The sequence below is a fragment of the Oreochromis niloticus genome, linkage group LG3 (genome assembly GCF_001858045.2).
Source record: "Oreochromis niloticus isolate F11D_XX linkage group LG3, O_niloticus_UMD_NMBU, whole genome shotgun sequence".
Taxonomy (NCBI): domain Eukaryota; kingdom Metazoa; phylum Chordata; class Actinopteri; order Cichliformes; family Cichlidae; genus Oreochromis; species Oreochromis niloticus.
The window spans coordinates 71477439-71496775 of NC_031967.2; the positions used below are offsets into that span (position 1 = coordinate 71477439).

Below are 19337 nucleotides of genomic sequence, written 5' to 3' on the forward strand. Positions count from 1 at the left end.
TCATCGTGTCTGCAGGGTTTGTTAATAAATTTCCACGACACTGTAAATTTGGTTCTTAAGTGACGAGTTTACAGTTTCAGGTCGGTGTTACAGTCTGTATGTAGAGGGTAATACAGACATAAAGTTTGATTCTATATAGATCAGTGTTTGTTCGAGTAACCTGGTGACTTTTATGACATGTCACATACTCATGTGATGACTGAACTTTGACCTTCACACAGAAACTCTGATCAGCTGAACCTGCAGCCGGGCAGGTCGGGACTTCCTGTAAAGTCACATGTTGGTCGTGCAGCTCCACACAGAATCTAAATAAAGGCTTTACTGAAGCATTGATGCAGATGAGAGTAATAAGATCTCTCCTTCATCTGTGCAAATAAAGCTTCTTCTTTTTCTGCAATATTCATATTTATTATATTTCTAATGCTGTGATTTTTACTGTTTGCTCAGACCCAGCAGACTGAAGGATCAATGTATTTTTAAATAGATCAAAAAGTGCCCAGCAGCGCCCCCATGTGGTCACTCATGACCCGTATTTATTTGAAACTTTGCGACTCCTTGCAGCAGCTTCCACATCCACACTCATGATGTTAACAGGTCTGTTTTATTTTAAAACTGTATGAAGGAAAAATAACGTTTAAATAAACTTTATTTTCTGTTGTGTTTAGGTTTATGAAACAGTACAGATCACATGAGCGGTGATCTGTCCCTCATTTAATGTTTTGATGAGGATGGTCAGTCTAAAATGTCTCACAGGTATTGAGCTGGGTTAAGGTCATAGTTTATGATTAACACCATCTTCATGTTCATTAAAACATTCAGTGAGTCCACAAGCTCAATGGATGAATGAGGGAACCTGTAAGTCTATAAAAGCCTTTGTACATGTGTTGGTTTGGTATGCCAGTACAGTTATACAGCCCAGCCTGAGCCCACTGTGATTTCTGCCAGGCAGCTCTTCTGTGTTGTGCCATGTGTTTATGACGTGGCTGTTTGGTCTCTCCGATGTAGAGGTCTGAGCATTCCTCGCTGGACTGTACAGATTAGTGAAGTTCAAAATGTGCTCTCAGAAAGTGACCTTAGGTAAACATGTGACACCTGTTCTGTTGTTCACAGGATGGCGCTGCAGCATCATTACCAACATATTCATCATTAAAACATTCACAAAATTAGATTTCATAATTTACAGGAAATAAAACGCGCAGGGGCTTTTATTTTCAAACACAAACAGAACTGATTGATTATTCAGAAGCTTGTTTCTTATTATAAATTATAAACTCTTCACTTTCATACAGTTTATTATCTTGTGTTTTTCACTCCTGCAGTTCATCAAAAATTCAGCTGTACATATTTTTGTTATTAATGAGCTTCCACAAATCATGAAATTACTGATGAAGGTTCAACATTCAATCAATATTTAACTGTTTTCATTTCAAAATAAACCATTTCAGCACTTCCAGGTAAAACTTCATTGTTGTCAGTTTGTGATCTAAATGTTTTTACAGTGTTTATGAGGAGATGATTATAGATGTGAGAGAGTGAACCAGTGTGAGACATAATGACAGACGTGAGGACATTCAGCCTGTTCATAAATCAACATCAAATAGAATAATCTTATATATATTATGTTTCTATTTGAGCAATTTATAAGTAATTCAACCCCCAGGTCAAAAGACGTGAAAAATGCACCATACATAAAAGTTATATTATATTGAAATGTACCTGCTTAATGGTCCATTACATAACCATGTGGAGACCTCACAGCACAAACAACCTGTTATAGGATCTGTGATCTATTACTATATATAATCTATTTTTATCTGTTATGTTTCCAAATGTCAAGAAGTCACAAGCACAGTTAGATCAAACCAGGCTACATTTAACTAAGGAAGGTTTATTCATCAAATTATTTATGAATAAAATGGAACATAAACAGCAACCTGACCTCATAACTGTCACACGATGTTAAACAGAAGCTGTGAGCTCAGCTCTGCAGAGTTAATCATAATGAAGGAGTCTAAAAAGATTTTAGATGCAAACTGCTCTTCATATTTTGTCCACCAGATGTCACCAAAGAGAACTGTGTTGGAAAACATTTGTTTTTTAACTAATTTTCACAGAATAAAAAATAATGCAAGATAAACAAAATAAGAGGCGGAGGCCAAAAGACACAGGAGGCTTAAATCAGAAACTTAGAGAATAACAGTGCCAATCATATCAGAGACAGATGGCTTTAACTTATCAATGTAGTAAATAACATGAGATATGTCAGAATGAGGGATGCTGTCAAACTTGAGTGATAAGCAGCTGTGTATAGTCTTGTTTTTAGAAACACTGCCACTGGGTAAATATAATTATCTTTAAACATGCTTCTTTAATTTTTGGAGAAATGGAGGAAAAACATTTAGAAAAAGCCTTTTCCGTAATCGACTGATCCTCATTAAAAGCTTGCAAATGATGAGTCAAAATGATGGAAGAGAGTTTATTTACATGTTGCCTAAATAACCATCATTTAAATTACAGCTGCCAAGTGCTAAGTCTGGCATCACTGGTTTGACATCTGAATGTAATGTGCTGTTACAGATTAACTGCCTTAGTGCCAGTGGGATGGCATAAGATGCCTGCCTGTAATCTTTTTGTGTACAACTTATATTTGATTAAAAAACACAGAGTTCAGTGAATCAGTCACTAACAATGCATCACCCTCAAACCAGTTTCAGCGATACTATTGTTCCAAAGGGAGGACATGTGGGGAGGCCAGTGGTGTATAAATATCATTTTCCATAATCAAAGGATCTGTTTGGGGAAATTTGATAAGTTTACAGGAAAGTTGCTGATCTCAGAGTTACATTGTAATAGAAACTCCTCCTTGTCATGGTCCAGGTGAGTGCCGGCTTTTTCCACAGCGCCAGTGATTCCACCTTAGGCCGGAGTCGCCGCGTCATCACAGACAGACAGTACTTGGACATAATTTGGCTGCCGGCTTCAAAGACCAGCACAATCTGGGTTGGCCTCTGGAGCTCTCTTTGACATCTGTTTCTCTTCATTGCCGTGACTCTCCAGGTTAACTCCAGGTTAATCATAGTATTGTTGTAGTTCACAGAGATCATAGTTTTGGCTTTTGCTCCCAGTTTATTCCTACTGAAATGTTAGTTTGATTTTGCTCACAGTTTTTCACGAGTAAGACTCCAGACTTAAGTTATAGTTACTTTATTGTTGAGTCTCATTGGTTAAATCATCAGGCACCTTGTGTGTAGTTCAGCCGTTGTGTTTTCACATTACTTCACTGTAAATAAAGTGTGTGTTCCTTTCATTCTCTGTGCCTCCTGTCCGTTCATTCTCCTGATGTACGCTCGGTTGTTAAACAGTGAGATTATCTAAACTGTGACATGAGTGCAGTGTAAACACGCTAACTTCAGGAACTTATCTCAGCTGCTGCAGGACATGTCAAACATGTCTTTGGACTGTAGGAAGCATAAAGAGATCCCAGCAGCCAGTGGACCGAATGAGATCCAGTATTAAGGACAAACTGCTTGGATCTCAGTCTAACAGGCTGGTTTATCAGTCTACTTTAGGCTTCACTGACACACGTGGACCATCACATATTTGTAGTGACTGTCTTCACCCCACTGTGGCCTCCTGAGGACCGACCTCTCCACTTCCACTGCCTAAAGAACAGAAAGGACACAGAGCAGAGCAAAAGGACAGACACATGTGAGTGTGATCCTCCATCATCTCCTCTGCTGTGTAACCAGCAGCTCCTCACCCCTGCTTTCAGTGTTTCTCTGTCTTAGAGCTCAACTGCTTGATCTATAAGGTGGTTTGCTTTTTGCTAAAGAGACACAGAAACACAGATTCACATACCTTCTTTTTAGCCGTCTTCTACCATCTATGTTTGTACAAACCCCAGCGAAAGCCCACAGCAATAGAAATGATGAACACAACAATGACGCATGGCTCTGTGATTATTATTATGTTAGAGGATTTGTATTCTGTCAATAAGAAAAGACAGAAACACAAAATCAAAACCCAACACATCTGAAGAAATTTCCCACCAACGTTGCCGACCCTGAACTCTGACCTGGATCTTTAGTACTGATTGTTAGATTGGATCACCTGGAGGGTTGCCCTGCTGTGATTGGTTGTTAGGTTACAAGTGTTACCTTCTGTCTTCTCTGATGGTGGCATTACTTTGATTTCTTTCTTCATTTTTGCTTCACTCATAACACTAGAGGCAGGTATCAGTATGTATCTACAGCACTGACCTCTGACATAGAGCTTCACTTGTTTCATCAGCAGGATGTTTCCCTCCCTGCTGTAGACGGTGCAGGTGTAGATGTTGGTGTCTTTCTCTGTGGGGCGGTCCAGGAACAGACTGAGGTCTCCAGTTTTCACCAGGTTTGCATACATCTCTGTTCGTCCTCTGTAATCCTTACTCTGTTCAACTGGTTGGTCCAGGCCATTCTGAAATACATGAACCTTATGATCACCACTGTCCATCCACTCCACTTTAGCGCCTTCAGCCAGATGAAGTGTGGTTTTGCAGGGCAACTGGACAGACTCCACCCCTGAATCCACCTCCTCTCTGTCAGCTGAGAGAACAACAAAGCACAACATGAGCTGTACAGACAAAGGAAAATGCTGAAGTTCATCTTTTCTGCTAATTTGACCCTGCAGATCAACCAGGAGTCTTTTCTGAAGAACTGTGATGCAGGATTTAAATTGAAAGTGAAGAACTGAAGATCACAGATGGACTGTGTGATATTCAGCTCCTGCACAGTCAAAATGAATTTATATAGTTTTGTGATGACCAGTGGCTGAACTGTGGTCTAGTTCAAAAAGCAGTAGTTTGCTTCTGTGTATGCCTGTGATGATTATTGACTCTAGAGACTTCACTGAGCTTTGAGGGCACCACCTCCACGTGTGCTTCACTCTGTGTTTTCTGGCATGTGAGTTAGACACTTAGTCAGAATTACTTGATGTCACACTCTGGCAGAGATGGGCAGTAACGCGTTACTTGTAACTTGTAATGCGTTACTGTAATCTGATTACTTTTTTCAAGTAACGAGTAATGTAAGGGATTACTATTACAAAAACGGTAATTAGATTACCGTTACTTTCCCGTAGGAACGCTGCGTTACTGCGTTACTAAAACCGTGAGTTTTTTGCGAGAATGTCTCATGACAGTGACGTAAGCGAGTGCGACGTTCGTGGCAACAGCTGTGTGCAGATCAACAATGGATAATATATCGAGTGCGGGAGAGAGTATGAGCGTGCAGCGTTTAAAGCGTGGAAGTACTGACCTTACTTTGAGTTTGATTCCATAAAAAGTGACAAAAACATTAGTGTCCACTGTTCACTGCGTGGGAAGAAAACTTCTTTTTAAACCCCTAAACTTCCAAGCAAGCACTGAGTGCGCTACGACGTAATGTGAAATTCCCAGAGAAACTCGCGGATTCTTCCACTGACCGCTGCGGCACACCTGCACCAGGGTAAACCTCCGCCTACCCCACACTTCCTGCTTTACAGGTGAAAATAGAGCAACTAGCCTTTGACTTTATTTATTTTCTGCTGTGTTTTACTTGCATCTATTTGAAAGAGTGAGTGTAAACACAAAAAAATATTTTGTTTTATGTGCTGGAATGTGCAGAAAATAGGTTTAAATGTTAAACAAATTTCTTCCAGTCAGAGAATGTTGCATATAATTTAATTTTTGTTTGATGCATAAAGTTAAAAGATTAAAACTAATAAAACAAGTTTTAAAAAGAGACTTTTCCATTTGATTACATTTTGTATGATGGATTATGCAGAAAAAGTAAAACTGGGCTGAAAGATCTATCGCTTTATCACCTATTCAGGTTGTAAATTGGGTTTTTAAAAAGTAACTAAGTAACTAAGTAATTAATTACTTTTGAAAATAAGTAATCAGAAAAGTAACGGGATTACTTTTGGGGGGAAGTAATCATTAATTAGTTACTGATTACTTTTTTCAAGTAACTTGACCAACACTGCACTCTGGTATCATTCAGAATTGTTTCTCAGCATGCAGCACGTTTTGAATTTCCCAAAGGGCTGAAAAAGAACCAACAAGACTGCAGGAATGAAAGAAAACAGAAGATAATCTCCTTGCAGATGAAATAAATGCAGCTTCTAATGTAGTTATTCTTACATTTGAACCATTGGTCTGACCAAACAGTGAATATGATCAAAGGCGGATTCAGATTTCCATGTTTTGGTGGGAGGTTTGTGTTCAGCTCTTGCCAAGGTTTGGGTGAGTGAGACAGAACGACTCATGAACTGCATTATGGGTACTGTAGTATAAGAGGATAAACAGACATAGACCTCTGAAGAGTATTGACCTTTGACCTGGAATTATAGGTGTTGAGGTTTGTGGCTGACCTTTGACCTGCAGCTGTACATCTGTCAGTCTCCGTTCTTTCCTCCCATCACTGAGGGTGCAGCTATGTTTGCCGCTGTCGGTCAGTTGTGGTTTTCTCAGAGTGAGGCTGAAGTCTAAAGAGTCCAGAGCATCAGGCCTCATCGATGTGCGCCCGCTGTAACGCCGGTTTTGTCCTTTAAGATCATCTCCTTCTTCTCGTCGCAGGTGGACAGTTGTGGGATTGAGATCATTGCGGGTCCACGTCACTGTGGGATTGTTGTCAGGTATAAAACCTGAATGCTGACAGGGCAACTGGACAGACTCTGCCTCTGCATTTCCTTCTACCTCCACAGCCAGAGCATGCTGGGAAACTGAGGACACAAAACAACAGAACACAAATTAACTGCATGCTGTGGGTTTCCCAGTGTCCACGCGGCGAACTGCAGCTCACATGAACTCATAGATGGTTTAGTCGTCTTAGTGATAATAAAGTATAACAGATGTTGGCTCCTGGGAACATTCAGGTTTCTTCTTCTAGTTCCCTGTGATGAGTGGAGAACATCATCAGGAGATCCGACCCTGAAAGTTCACCAGAGGATCAGCCACAGCTGAACACTGTGGATTTTACATGTTGGATTTATCATTTTGGCTTTTTCTCTGCTCATTTTTACCGTGTTGGATTTTAACCTCCAAGGATTTGGTTCCCTTCCTGTGTGATTATATTGACACAGATCAGAGATAAGTGCATCTCCAGGCCTCGATGTGCTCCTCATCCTCTCTCCTCTCCAGGTCAACATTAGAAATCACCATTAGTAGATTCATTAGAATAATTTAGGTGATTTGATAGACTGGTGAAACCTTAAAACCTAACAGATCCTTGGTGCCTATTTTACAGGCGACTAAACTATAACCTGGTTAGTAATCAAATTCACAGATTTAGAGCAGCTGATGATGGATGTGACTGAAGGTGCTTGACTGCAAGGCCATCCTGGCAAGCACAGCTTTAGTGAAAGCAGGATCCACATTTGGACAGCTAGCAGTCAGAGCTGGGTGAGTCTCCTGCCCTGCTCCACCCGAGCTGTTTCCCTACTGGCAGTAATACTTGTGGGATCAGAGACTTCGACCTATAAGCAGAGAGTCGTTCCAGACTTTCCTGTACTGGGGTTCATAGTAAAATCTACAGCATCAAAGACCGTCATTATTAACAGCCCGTGGTGCTCTTTCCTTATTCCTCCTTATTCTGTATTTAGTTTAGGAATGGTGCGAAATTCTCTTATGGATACAAATTTTGTGACTGTTAAGTTACGTCATTGAATTTACATGTAATGTATGTACACGTTTGGCCCCGTGTAGATCCAAAATATATTAAAGCTTGTGCACCGAATTTTAAACTCAGTAAAGGTGGATGCTGTACAATCTCTCCACCCTAAGAACAAACAGGTCAAATCATCAAACCCTCCAAGTTACCAGCATATTCATGCCTGTTCTGACCACAGCTGTGACTAGATTATAAATAATGATCCCAATCACTGCATCATTAACAGTAACAGCATTTCACATGTATAAATACAGTAAATGATTCATATATAAGACCTGTGATAATAACATTACCGTTCATGAGGAGCAGAAATAGCAGAAACATCTTCAGCCTGGTGTTTCTGTTAAATCTTCAGCAAACACACTGAAACAACGTAAACTCACTGACACTCAGAACAGCTAACATGTCACCAGAAACTGCTGACGCACAAAGAAAAGTTTACTTTCACTTCCAGAACAGTGTCTGTGTGTGAACCACAACTCAGGAACAATGAGACATGAGAGTGCTGCAGACACTGGAAACAACATCTCACCGATTTCATAGTTAGACAGTAAAAGGTGTTCAGATTTTTTACAGTGTAACTTTAGATAACACCTGTTTGTCCAATTCAAACATCAGATTAAACTTCAAAGTTTTCTTTACACACAAACTCACTGGCTTCACTTTAAGTTAGTGATGAAGTGGACTGATGTGTCTTTACTACAAATATAAACACATTTCATTGTTTCTGAAGACGATCAAAGTAAAAAAATTCAATAACACTCTATGAACTCACATCTTGACTCAGTTCCTGTTCTTGCTTCCCATCTTTAAACTTCTCCTTTTCTGTCTCAGTTTGAAACACAGGCCCTTTTATTGTTGTTAACTAAGTGTAAGGACGTGTGTGTGTGATGTATCGTGGGCTGTGATATAGTGCCTCAAGTGGCCTGTGTGGGTAAGACAGGAAGGATCCAAGAAGAAAGACGAGGGACCCTCAGAGGCGCTCTGTGTGTAATAATCTAGCTGATCCTTGTGAAGGAAACGCTCCATATGTTGATATTTTATCTCCCTGTAATCAGTCAGCAGGTTATATTTTCTTACACAGCAAACTCAGAACTGCAGTTGTGACTACAGCACAGAGCTCATCTGTAAGTGTACCAGGGTTACAGTCCATCTCGGTTAAATGCTTGCAGGCTGCTGCCCTGATGTCTGTACTGTTGTTTGACCTCTTCAAAAGCTAAATCATACTCACACAGAAAACAAGCCCGAGGACACGCTGATGTAATGTGTCTGTAGCTAGCAGGAAATCTCACTAACTGAAGGATTGCAGAAATTGCTGAATTAATCTAAATTCAGCTAATTTAATCCCACCCCTTCCTTCTTTTTCTACCAGTAATCCTGTTTTTCCAATCAAAAATCCTTCCTTTAAACATTTTTTTGATTAAAAAAAAAAAAAATCATTCTGAGTTATAGTTTACCTGTCCTGACGTCTACAGCTGAACAGGACTAGAACATTTTTAGATGTAATAAATAATAAAGAATAGAGTGTTAACTTAAGTAAGATGTGGTCTATAATGGGTTTACCCTGAGTGAAGGAGATGCAATGTTAGATCCTGTATTATTATATGGTTATAATAACTCTGCATCAGTGTCAAACTGACAGTGAAGTGAGTACGACCACATGTTAGAAGAGCATATATTCATATTCAGAGCTTGAGATGTTATTAAAACTTTATTTTTGTGATTAGGAGTTTGTTAGATGAGGCCTGTATTTAAAAAGCAAACTGAGGTCACGAATAATACGCACACACAGACAGCCATCACAAGTTTACAGATATTTATTACAAACTGGGAAATTCAAGTAGCTCCTCGTCATCATCATCATCATCATCATCATCATCATCATCCTCTTCCTCCTCCCTAGGGACAGACAGAAAAGGAGGAAGGCTGGATGCTGCCAGAGCCATGACAGAGGGGGCTAATGGGTTAATGGATATATAATATGGCCGTGCAGTGAATTTATTCAGCTCAGTTATTAAGTTAATTAAGTTAATTTAGCAAATTCTAAATTCTAAGACAAATTTTAAAAAGTCATTTCTAAATGAGACATTACTTCATTAATAACTCAGAGTCAGAGAAATATATTTAAATATTTAAATATATTTAAACAGTCAATAAAAACATTTTCACAATTAAATGAAGTAAACCTGATGAATGTCAGGAAGCATTAATACTCAGCTTATTGTTTCCACAGTGGGCGTGTGGTTAATTAAATAATTACTTAGTTAATTTAAACATAATATTAACTAGACTAGACTTTTTCTGGAGAAATACCAGTGGGACTGTTTCCGATGGTGGACTCAACCGACTGTGAGGTAAAAAGTTGGTGATAAAGAGGCCGACTAACAAAGTGGAAGTGAGATGGATGATAAACACATGAACAGCTACTTTAACAGGTCACACGTGTGCTGTTCCTGAGACAGCAGGTACTCTGACCTCATGGAAACGCTCATCACCATCATTGCTGGAGAACATTCACAGTGTGTAGTAAAGCCTCTGCAGCAGGGAAGCTTTTAGTAAATATGAAAATGTTCACAGTTTTCTGTGTGACAAAAAATAAAGACCTCTGAAAGTGTAAAGTTGTTGTGTAATCACTATATAGAAAAAAAAAGATGTCATTGTGAAAACTGTCCCATTTTGTACTTGAACTGTAACTATACTCTTTTTCATCATCCGATTCATCAACACTCTCCACAGTAACGTCACTCTTAACCAAACACAGATCAAACTGATTGATCAGCCATCAGAGGAGTCGGATCAATGTAGCTGCTTCTGTTCCTGATGTCCCCTGTTTGATCCTGGACCTGAACTCTCCCTGCAGAGGAGACACAAGACTGTCAGACACACACACACACACACACACACACACACACACACACACACACACACACAGACCAAATGAACCAACTAACCTTTGAGAAACAGCCTTTTCCTTCTGAGAAGTTTACAGCCACGCTTGACTTCACATCTGTATCTCCCACTGTCTCTCTCTGTGGGGTGTTTCAGGGTCAGACTGAGGTCTCCAGTTTTTAGAGGGTCTTCATTCATTGATGTTCGGTCCCTGTATTCCTCATCCTGTTTGTCAGGCTGGTCAGAGCCGTTCTCATACACGTGGACCTTCCTGCATTCAGGTTCACAGTAGTCCCACTCTACTGTGGCATCTTCAGGAAGGTTTTCTGTGGTTTTGAAGGGCAGCTGGACAGACTCCTCCTCCTCCTTCACCTCCACCAGACAGTCTGAAAGGACAACAAACAACATTACCTTTATAGACAGCAGCTGCAGGTGTTCAGAGTTGTAGATAAGGCTGAAGGACAGAAGCAGATCAGAGCAGAAGGAAACAGGACAGAGATCTAGAAAGTGAAAGCAGCTCTTTAAGCTTGTGGAGACGATCAGATTGTGATGGTGCTGTGAGGTTTGTGTTCATGTGCTGCTTCACAGTAATGTCTGCTGTCAGTGTGGATTTAAAGTGGCTTCTGTGTCTTCTGTCAGGCCCTTTCATTCCTAACATCCATTAATGCTACCAATTAGGATAATTAGGTTATCCTAATTGGGCTTTCATCAAGTCAGCAAAGATGCACAGAAAAGAAGATCAGACACCAACTATGGAGGATCAGAAAGACAAATGAAACAACATTGTCATCCCCTATGTAGCAGGTTTAACAGAGAAACTCAGGAGAGTTTTCTCCAAGCACGACATCCCAGTGTACTTCAGACCCAGCAACACACTCAGACAAAAACTGGTTCATCCCAAAGACAAAACTCCTAAACATAAACTTAACAACGTGGTGTATGCTGTACAGTGCAGCGAGGAATGCCCAGACCTCTACATCGGAGAGACCAAACAGCCACTTCATAAACACATGGCACAACATAGAAGAGCCACCTCCACAGGACAAGACTCAGCAGTTCATCTGCATCTAAAGGATAAAGGTCACTCTGTCGAGGATGCCAATGTTCACATTTTGGACAGAGAGGACAGATGGTTTGAAAGAGGAGTGAAAGAGGCCATCTATGTCCACTGTGAGCGACCATCTCTGAACAGAGGCGGTGGTTTACGACACCAACTGTCTGCCATCTATAATCCAGTTTTGAGTTCCCTCCCCAGACGCCTTAACGCCCACTCACATCCTGGGCCATCTGACCTCAGGAAATCACATGATAGGGTGGGGCCAGGTTTAACAATGAGCTCACCCGAAACCCTGGCTGATTGTGACCCACACCCGCTTTCACACCTTGGCTCATGTGATTAGTTAGAGGATCATCAGGGGGTCCTTTGTCCCTCTCGGGGGGGCAAACTCCCTCTGGGTTTAAATCTGGGACTCTCCACCAATTGACCCTTAGAACTGAAGAAGCTTCTCGGATGAGAGGTGAAACGTCTTCAAGCAACTTAAAGAAGTCCAGATGCTTTTCTTTCCAAGCTCCTTAAACTACGATGACCTGGATGACTGAGAACCTTCACATACGTAACATCCACTTGGTTCAGTGATCACACAGTTTACTGCCCACTGACTGGACTGAGTTCCTTCTAAACAAATAAAAATTCTAATAGCAAAATATGGAGGTTTCAGATAAAAAATATAATGCAATTTGTCCGTTTTAATTTTAATTCAATTATTCTCACAGTGAGGACAACCATTTCTTGTGTAATAAAAAACTCATTTATTTTATTAAATGCAAAAACATTACAAAGTAAGTGCAGTCTTTGGTGAGATCGGGCAGTAGGAGAAGCAGCAGATGCTGCTTTCCAACACTAAAAGGAAAAGTGGTTGACAAACAGGGAAAAGATCAAGAAAGAAGGATGCTGAAGTATTTTTGTTCCAGTTTGCTGCGGTTAAAACAAGTTATGTGGTTAGTGAACTAATTGCAGAGTCTTGAAAACCATTAACCGTGGGCAGTTTGTGAAGGATTGCATGTTAATGATGTTCAATGTCATGAAAAGAAGATGCTGTTCACCAAACATTGCTCTGTCAGCAACACTGTGGCAGAGATTAATCCATGATCAGGTAACATCTGCGAACAGTTACAGAACAAAGACCGAAGCTTCACTGCATACTCTGTGGAGCTTAATGCTTGCGTTTTAAACTATTCGAGTACTAAAGTGCTGTTCCAATGAGATAACAGTACCAGTAGTCATCCCCAGATCATCTGGGATCACTACTGGTACTCACCTGCCTAAATAATATAAGCAGTACCACCAAGAACGTTGTGTTTTTTCATGTTATGCTGTGCTAATGAGGCCCCACCCAATTCCAAGAGTAAGCTGAGGCATAGCTGCTCTGCCTATTGTCCTATTTGTGTTTTTGGTATGGAACACTTTCACTCGAAGGATTCTTTCTTGTTTTGTTGCTGAGCATTTGATGCAGTGCAGTCATGGGCTAGAGAGGCAAAATGCTCCTAAAGCATTGCACCATGTTTAGCATGATTAGCATTCTGTGTATAGTCATCAGTATGATCATTTATTTTACTTGTTTAACTTGTAGAAGCCACTGTGGTTTATTTTGCGAGTAAGTAAGTGAAATTTATTTATATAGCCCTTTATAAGAAAAGAAGCTATTGCAAAGTGCTTCACATGGGGAATATAAAAGCATATCAAACAAAACAACATATTACACACAAACATTACCCACATGCCTCTCTAAACAGATGTGTTTTAAGCTGCCTTAAAAAAAAAAAAAAGCACCACAGAGTTCATGGTGTGAAGCAAGGCAGATAAACTTTCCCACAGTGTTGGAGCTGGGCTTTTTAAAGCGCGATCCCCCTTCATTTTCAAATAGGTCTGTGGACAATTATAAATTCTCATGTTTTAATAATCGTCTGTCAGAAATCAAACAATGGTTAAATGACATTTTCCTCCAGTTAAATGCAGATAAAACGGACACTTTGATTATTTCACCTGATCACATGCTCTCAGAAATTAAGCAGCATATCAGTTTTTTAAACCCCTCATTTTAGTCAAGTCTCAGTGTCAATGGAAAATTGTACTTAGTAGTCAGTATAAGCTTTTAATGATATAAGTTTGCATATGATAGAATACTGTATGTTGACCTTTTGATGACTTAGACTGTTGTCCACTACAAGACTGTTTTATAAATTCTTTCTCACAGCGATAATAGCTGAACAAGCAGGAAGAGGAGAGCTGGACACTCTTATCTGACGCTCCCTAACGAGAAGAGAGGCCGCGTCTTTCTGTATCCCACAACACACATGCATACACCTGAACCACTCTTATCTTCACTCCCTACGCACTAACTTTCCTCTGCCTATGAATAGACGTATTCACTGTTGTATTATTTTTGTATATAAATAAAGACAAGTGCAAGAACAGAGCGCGCATCACAGGGCCCCCACTCTGGTGTGAGCGTTCTGTGACCGCCCTTGTATACAAGTGAAAACCACAGCGTCTGTGTGTGTTTCTACCCTTAGACTCTTAGCTGAAGAAGTGTCTTTAGAGTAAATCTCTTGACATTTATTTTGGTCCTTCGTAGCCGGGGCAGAAACATCAGAACTGTTATCTGTGACTCTGTTCCAGGATCTGGCATACTGTTTCCTGACGCCGTGGAGCCAGCACCGAAGTCTGTGCACAGCCCTCTTAGACGAGGCCGAAAGCCCTGGAACGTGTGAATTCGGGTCCAGGCCGGTGTTTTTAGTCTGGTCCACGGCGGCGGGATTCAGTCTGACGATCCGAATCACCAGTGAGACGTCTGAGAGGTGAGAAACACTACTTTGGTTAGGAATCGCCATAATGAACCGACAAATAAAATAGGTTAGGAATCGCCTTAATGAACCGACAAATAAAATAGGTTAGGAATCGCCTTAATGAACCGACAAATAAAATAGGTTAGGAATCGCCTTAATGAACCGACAAATAAAATAGGTTAGGAATCGCCATAAGGAACCGAATTAGTAAAAGCGCGCAAATGTCTATGTGTGTGTATGTGTCTGGAAGTAAGTTGATTTTACAGCACAATACGCTGCTGAACTACTTCTATTTTATTTGTTTTCTTTGCTGAGGCTCACGTACTGGTGACAAATGAGAACGGTTGAGTTTTATCTCGTAAAACTGATACCGCTTCATTTTTTAGAAGTGAAGTAGAAGGGCGTATCAGCAACCACTCTGAAGTCAAGCGTGCCAGTGACAGCCCAGCAAAATCTTTGACAATGGGGAATAAACAAGCAAAATTAACACCTGATGAGGAATGTTTAGAAAAACAACAAACCGGAGCAGGTAGAATAAGTGCAAATAGGTGGAGAAATCCACAAAAAGCTAAAAACCACAGCTGGGAAGGGAAATGCAATCCCTCAGCTGTTACCCAGTTGAAAGCTGTCCTGAAACAAGAAATTACATTAACAAAAGACCCAAAGAAGAAATTAAAACGTGAAGAAGAATATAAACTTTTCCAAGCATGGGAAACTGAAGCTGAAAGGAGAACTGAAAATAAGAAAAAGAAAGAGGAAAATAAAAATCTATTTAAATGCACTTTCATTGAAGGATTACTACCACCCATTAGGTCTCATGTAGAAAAGAATTGGGTAACGCAAGATACGGGCACAGCAGATGAGGCGTTTCAATATGCTAACCATGCACAGACAGTGGTGAAAAAGAAAGAGAAGGTCTCAGTTTTTGCCCTCGACGCTGACACTGTTCTCACAGCTTTCAGTGGAGGCTACAGGGGAGGTTTCAGAGGCCAAAAGAGAGGGAGAGGAATGCGTAGGGCAGGAGCAGGGGGTAGAGACAGGTTTAGACACACACCAAACAGTGACTTTAGTACTACATGCTGGAGGTGTGGAAAAGAGGGACATTTTGTACGTGACTGTAAGAAACAAAGAAGCAGTTCAGACTAGGAAGAATATAATAATCCCTCGTCAAGTAAAAAATTAGAGATCCAAGTATAAGTTTAAAAAGGGCTGGAAACAGACCCAACTGAATACATATAAATGCAAGAGGAATAAAGTTAAATAAAACAACTGTAATGTCTCAAATTGATAAAAGCAAGGATAACAACCTGTAAACTGGTATTAACAATGAAACATAGGATGAAGACCATGCCCAGAATGAATAGAACGAAAGAAAATACATAACTCACACAAACACATATTAAATGAAATAGAGAGATGCATAAGGTATATTAAGGTTTTGTCATTGTTCAGCCAAGGAAAATGTGTGAAAAGGAAAATGTCTCCAGCTTGGGACGGGGTGAAACTGCAGATCACCCCCATCCCTCGATGGATGCAAAATAAAATATAAATAAAATATTGTAATATACTATTGCTGTTATATAAAAAGATAATAACATTAACATAATATTAATATGAAGAGGCACCTCAGTCAGCTATGATGTGAGGTGGATAATTGTTAGAAGTAGTCTGCATCAAGCTTAAGGTTTGCTCAAATTCAGTATAATGACATATGAGATGAAGAAAATAAAGAAAATATGTAAACTAATTAAGTGCATAGAGGCACTTGACCTGCTTGAAAACCTGTCATCCTAGATGAGACATTGCTGAAATATAGAGCACACCTATACTAACAACTAACAAGCTAAACCCTGTATACAACAGCTAAAGCTACACAATTGAGAAGCTGAATTAAATATATGGTCACTGCTAAGCTGATGAGCAGGTTACACATTTTTTAGAGCAGGAGCTGCATAAGAACACATCAGAGGGAGGGAAACAGCTATCAAAGCTCAAACATGAAGCCGTCTGTGGGCTCAGTTTTTTTGTTTTTTTTTTCCCTCACGCTTCTGATTTGTCTTTGGCAGCAGCCTTTTTGCATCCTGACTCGTGTGTAAAGCGTTCAAGCCATCAGTAACTTGTTTTTGTTTTGTTTTGTTTTTTGTTTTGTTGGGTTGAAAAATGACTAAATTTGTGATCATACTTGTGGATCACAGTGGCACATAATGGTTAGGCATATGATTTACTAATGCAGATGTAATAACTTTATTCTAAAATTCAAGGAGAACAAACAAGAACAACATCTTCAGTTATGTCTTGTTGTTGTTCTCTGTGCAGTGTGCTGAGTTTTGTTTTTTGTTTCTTTTGTTTTTTGAAATGTTGCTTGAGTGATGAGTACTGTAACTTCTGAAGTGGCTCTCACCATGTGTCCTTGATGATGATAAGTTCAGAGCCAGCTGAGAGCTGGGTTGTCTGTTTTGTTTTAGGTGACAAGCCAGAAAAGTTAAAACTTAGTTTCTTGTTTTGAAAAAAAAAAGGGAGAAAAGGGAGGTTTTGTGTTTCTCAACCAAGAACAACTACAATTTCATTTTCTGTTTTTGAGAAAGGAGAATTTATAATAATAATAATAATAATAATAATAAAACAAAGAGTGATGTTTTGCTTAAGTGTTGAAGCAGGCTAATACTGCAACATACCGTCTAATGCATGATCTGCGAGCAATATATGAAATCATCTTATTTATCTTTAAATAAACTCCAATTATGGAGACCTGAAGTCACATGCTTAGGGCACACCCTCAGGTGAAGGCAGAAAGCTACTAAACAAAGAAAAGAAGCTATACAAAATGCGCCACAGCCACAAACTAAGCATTCATATTCTTTCTAACTCTTAGTGAGCCTGAGTTATGACCTTGGCTCCCTGTTTTTCTGCTTCCACCAAAGGTGGGGGTGACGCTCCCACGGCATGTGCTCTGTTCTTTTTACTATCACAAAGAGGAAAAAAAAAGAGAGAGAGGCCCCTACTCTCTGAATACAATATTCTTTTCATAACTCGGCAGTATGAAATGTCATGAAACAGTGTAACTCACTCACAGTAAATCAGCAGCATAGGATAATACAAACCTATCTAATAAATCTAATGATTTTCACATTCTTTTAACTCAGAAGTGTGATGTGGCCTACAGCAGTATCATGATTCACTCATTTTGATTATAGGTATAATGTAATATATAACAGCATAATAATCTCACAACTGCTTCAAGCACATTTGCCTTTCTTAACACACGCGAGTGAAAGGCAACTGTTGAGAAAATGTTCTTTTGGGTGAGACAGTCCCAGAGGCCCTGCATGCAAGCTACTAACACACATACATGCAATGAAGAACAGCTTACACTACAGCCAACACATGTGCCTATATCCCTCATTAGTGTTAAAACAGGGAAAACTTAATAGTTTTGTTATCAAATGCTGAAGTTTATCCACTACTAACAAATAAACTCTCTGGGTTGCAGGACAACAACTTCAAAAAGAACGAGACTGGTATGACCAACCAGTGATGAAACAACAAATTTAGTGGTTAAGAGTCAAATGGTGAGATGTTTTCTGCTGATTGAATCATACAAGTGATTACTGAAGGAAGGAAAATTCCTTTTTTGTGCTTTTAAACGTGATCTTACGAATTTTAATATCTACCTGTGTTGTCCTGTCAACTTGGTGGGTTATGAGTTAATTATATTGTGAGGAAAAACAAAAAGGGGGAGAGAAGGCTGACACAGGGCCTGGCCCGGTGTTTCTCCCCTCTCTGAATAACACAGCCAATACAACATCATTTTCCTGTTCGTCTGTTTTTGTTTTGTTTTTGTTTTTTCTCTTTATGTTTAATTACAGGCTGCTTTGCCGGTCCTGAAAGCCGAAGCTGACCTGGACTCCTGCTCTCCCCTCTACCATCTCTGACCCTGACCCTGACCAAATGCTGCAGCAGCTGGACCTATAACAACAATCTAAAAATGTCAACAGTGCTACAGGAAAGCGATCTCATGCAGCAGAAACGGAGAGCGTTAAATCCAAGGCCCGTTTCACTACACGGGGGAGATTTCCAGACAGCTTCAGCTGACAGAGCTGTGACGAGACGCCCATTAAGCCCGAATGAAAAGTAAGGCCGAGCAAAAGAATGCTGACCTTGATAACTATGCATTAACACTGTACAGGACAGTGACGGACCAACACGGATGATCGGGCAGCAGAAGAAAGGGCGTGCCAGAGACAGGAGGAGCAACTGAGGTCAAAAGGCACCTCAGAATGGACAAAACACAGAAGAAGAAAGGACTGCCCCAATTGGGGCCAAAACCAGGACAGACTGAACTTTGAGCAGCAGCAGCAATGGTCGCAACCGGACTGAAAAGGAGGAGGGCAGGACCCCAGGACACGCTTCAGGCCGTGGTTTACCCAAAACACCAGAACAGGAAAGTGATAAACACGCCAACATACACTAACATACACATCTACACACACTGACTCAGAATGAAGAGAAACACACACCTGAACAGACGTGCACTTGTTGATTGAGTGAGAAATGACACACACACACATCAGACAATGTACACTCATCAAACATGACTGATGCCCTGAACGCCTTGAGACAGATCCAGCAGGCCCAAAATCAGGCCTATGTAAATAATACAAGTGACTGCTAAAAAGACTACTACTCCCTTTTCACTGTGTAATACTTTTTGTTAAAAACCAACGGTGCAATAGACTTCAATACTTGAAATACTTGAAATACTTGAAATACTTGCAATTCCTTTGTATTCTTATTCTTATTTATTCTAGTTATCCCTTTTAGTATTTTTACTTTTATTTTGTGTTTTTGTAACATGTATCCTGCCATGTCTAAAACTCATGATTAACCGCATAATTGTTTCCACTGTTGCTG

At 40.1% G+C, this 19337-nt stretch overlaps 2 protein-coding genes and 2 long non-coding RNA genes across 4 annotated transcripts in view; 1 reads left to right on the top strand and 3 right to left on the bottom strand.

Annotated features, from left to right (window-relative positions):
- LOC102080650 (protein NLRC3-like) overlaps positions 1 to 19337 on the bottom strand; it is a 56550-nt gene that overhangs the window by 17709 nt on the left and 19504 nt on the right. The window lies entirely within an intron of this gene.
- On the bottom strand, positions 6847 to 8064 carry LOC102081109 (uncharacterized). The gene is made up of 3 exons (XR_003217429.1): positions 7985 to 8064; positions 7045 to 7082; positions 6847 to 6952 (listed from the first exon to the last, which is right to left on the bottom strand). It is a non-coding gene; the product is annotated as an uncharacterized LOC102081109 (long non-coding RNA).
- LOC106097372 (butyrophilin-like protein 10) lies at positions 9493 to 11403 on the bottom strand. The gene is made up of 2 exons (XM_025904306.1): positions 10643 to 11403; positions 9493 to 10545 (listed from the first exon to the last, which is right to left on the bottom strand). The coding sequence occupies exons 1-2, from the start codon at positions 10986 to 10988 to the stop codon at positions 10454 to 10456; spliced, it is 438 nt and encodes a 145-aa protein (XP_025760091.1). The 5' UTR covers positions 10989 to 11403; the 3' UTR covers positions 9493 to 10453.
- On the top strand, positions 14132 to 15776 carry LOC112844685 (uncharacterized). The gene is made up of 2 exons (XR_003217414.1): positions 14132 to 14493; positions 14568 to 15776. It is a non-coding gene; the product is annotated as an uncharacterized LOC112844685 (long non-coding RNA).

Coding starts and splice junctions, on each gene's coding strand:
- LOC106097372 (XM_025904306.1), bottom strand. CDS start 10,988: ATGTTGTTTGTTGTCCTTTCAGACTGTCTGGTGGAGGTGAAGGAGGAG. Junction 10,546..10,642: donor GAAAAGGCTGTTTCTCAAAG/GTTAGTTGGTTC, acceptor TCTCCTCTGCAG/GGAGAGTTCAGGTCCAGGAT.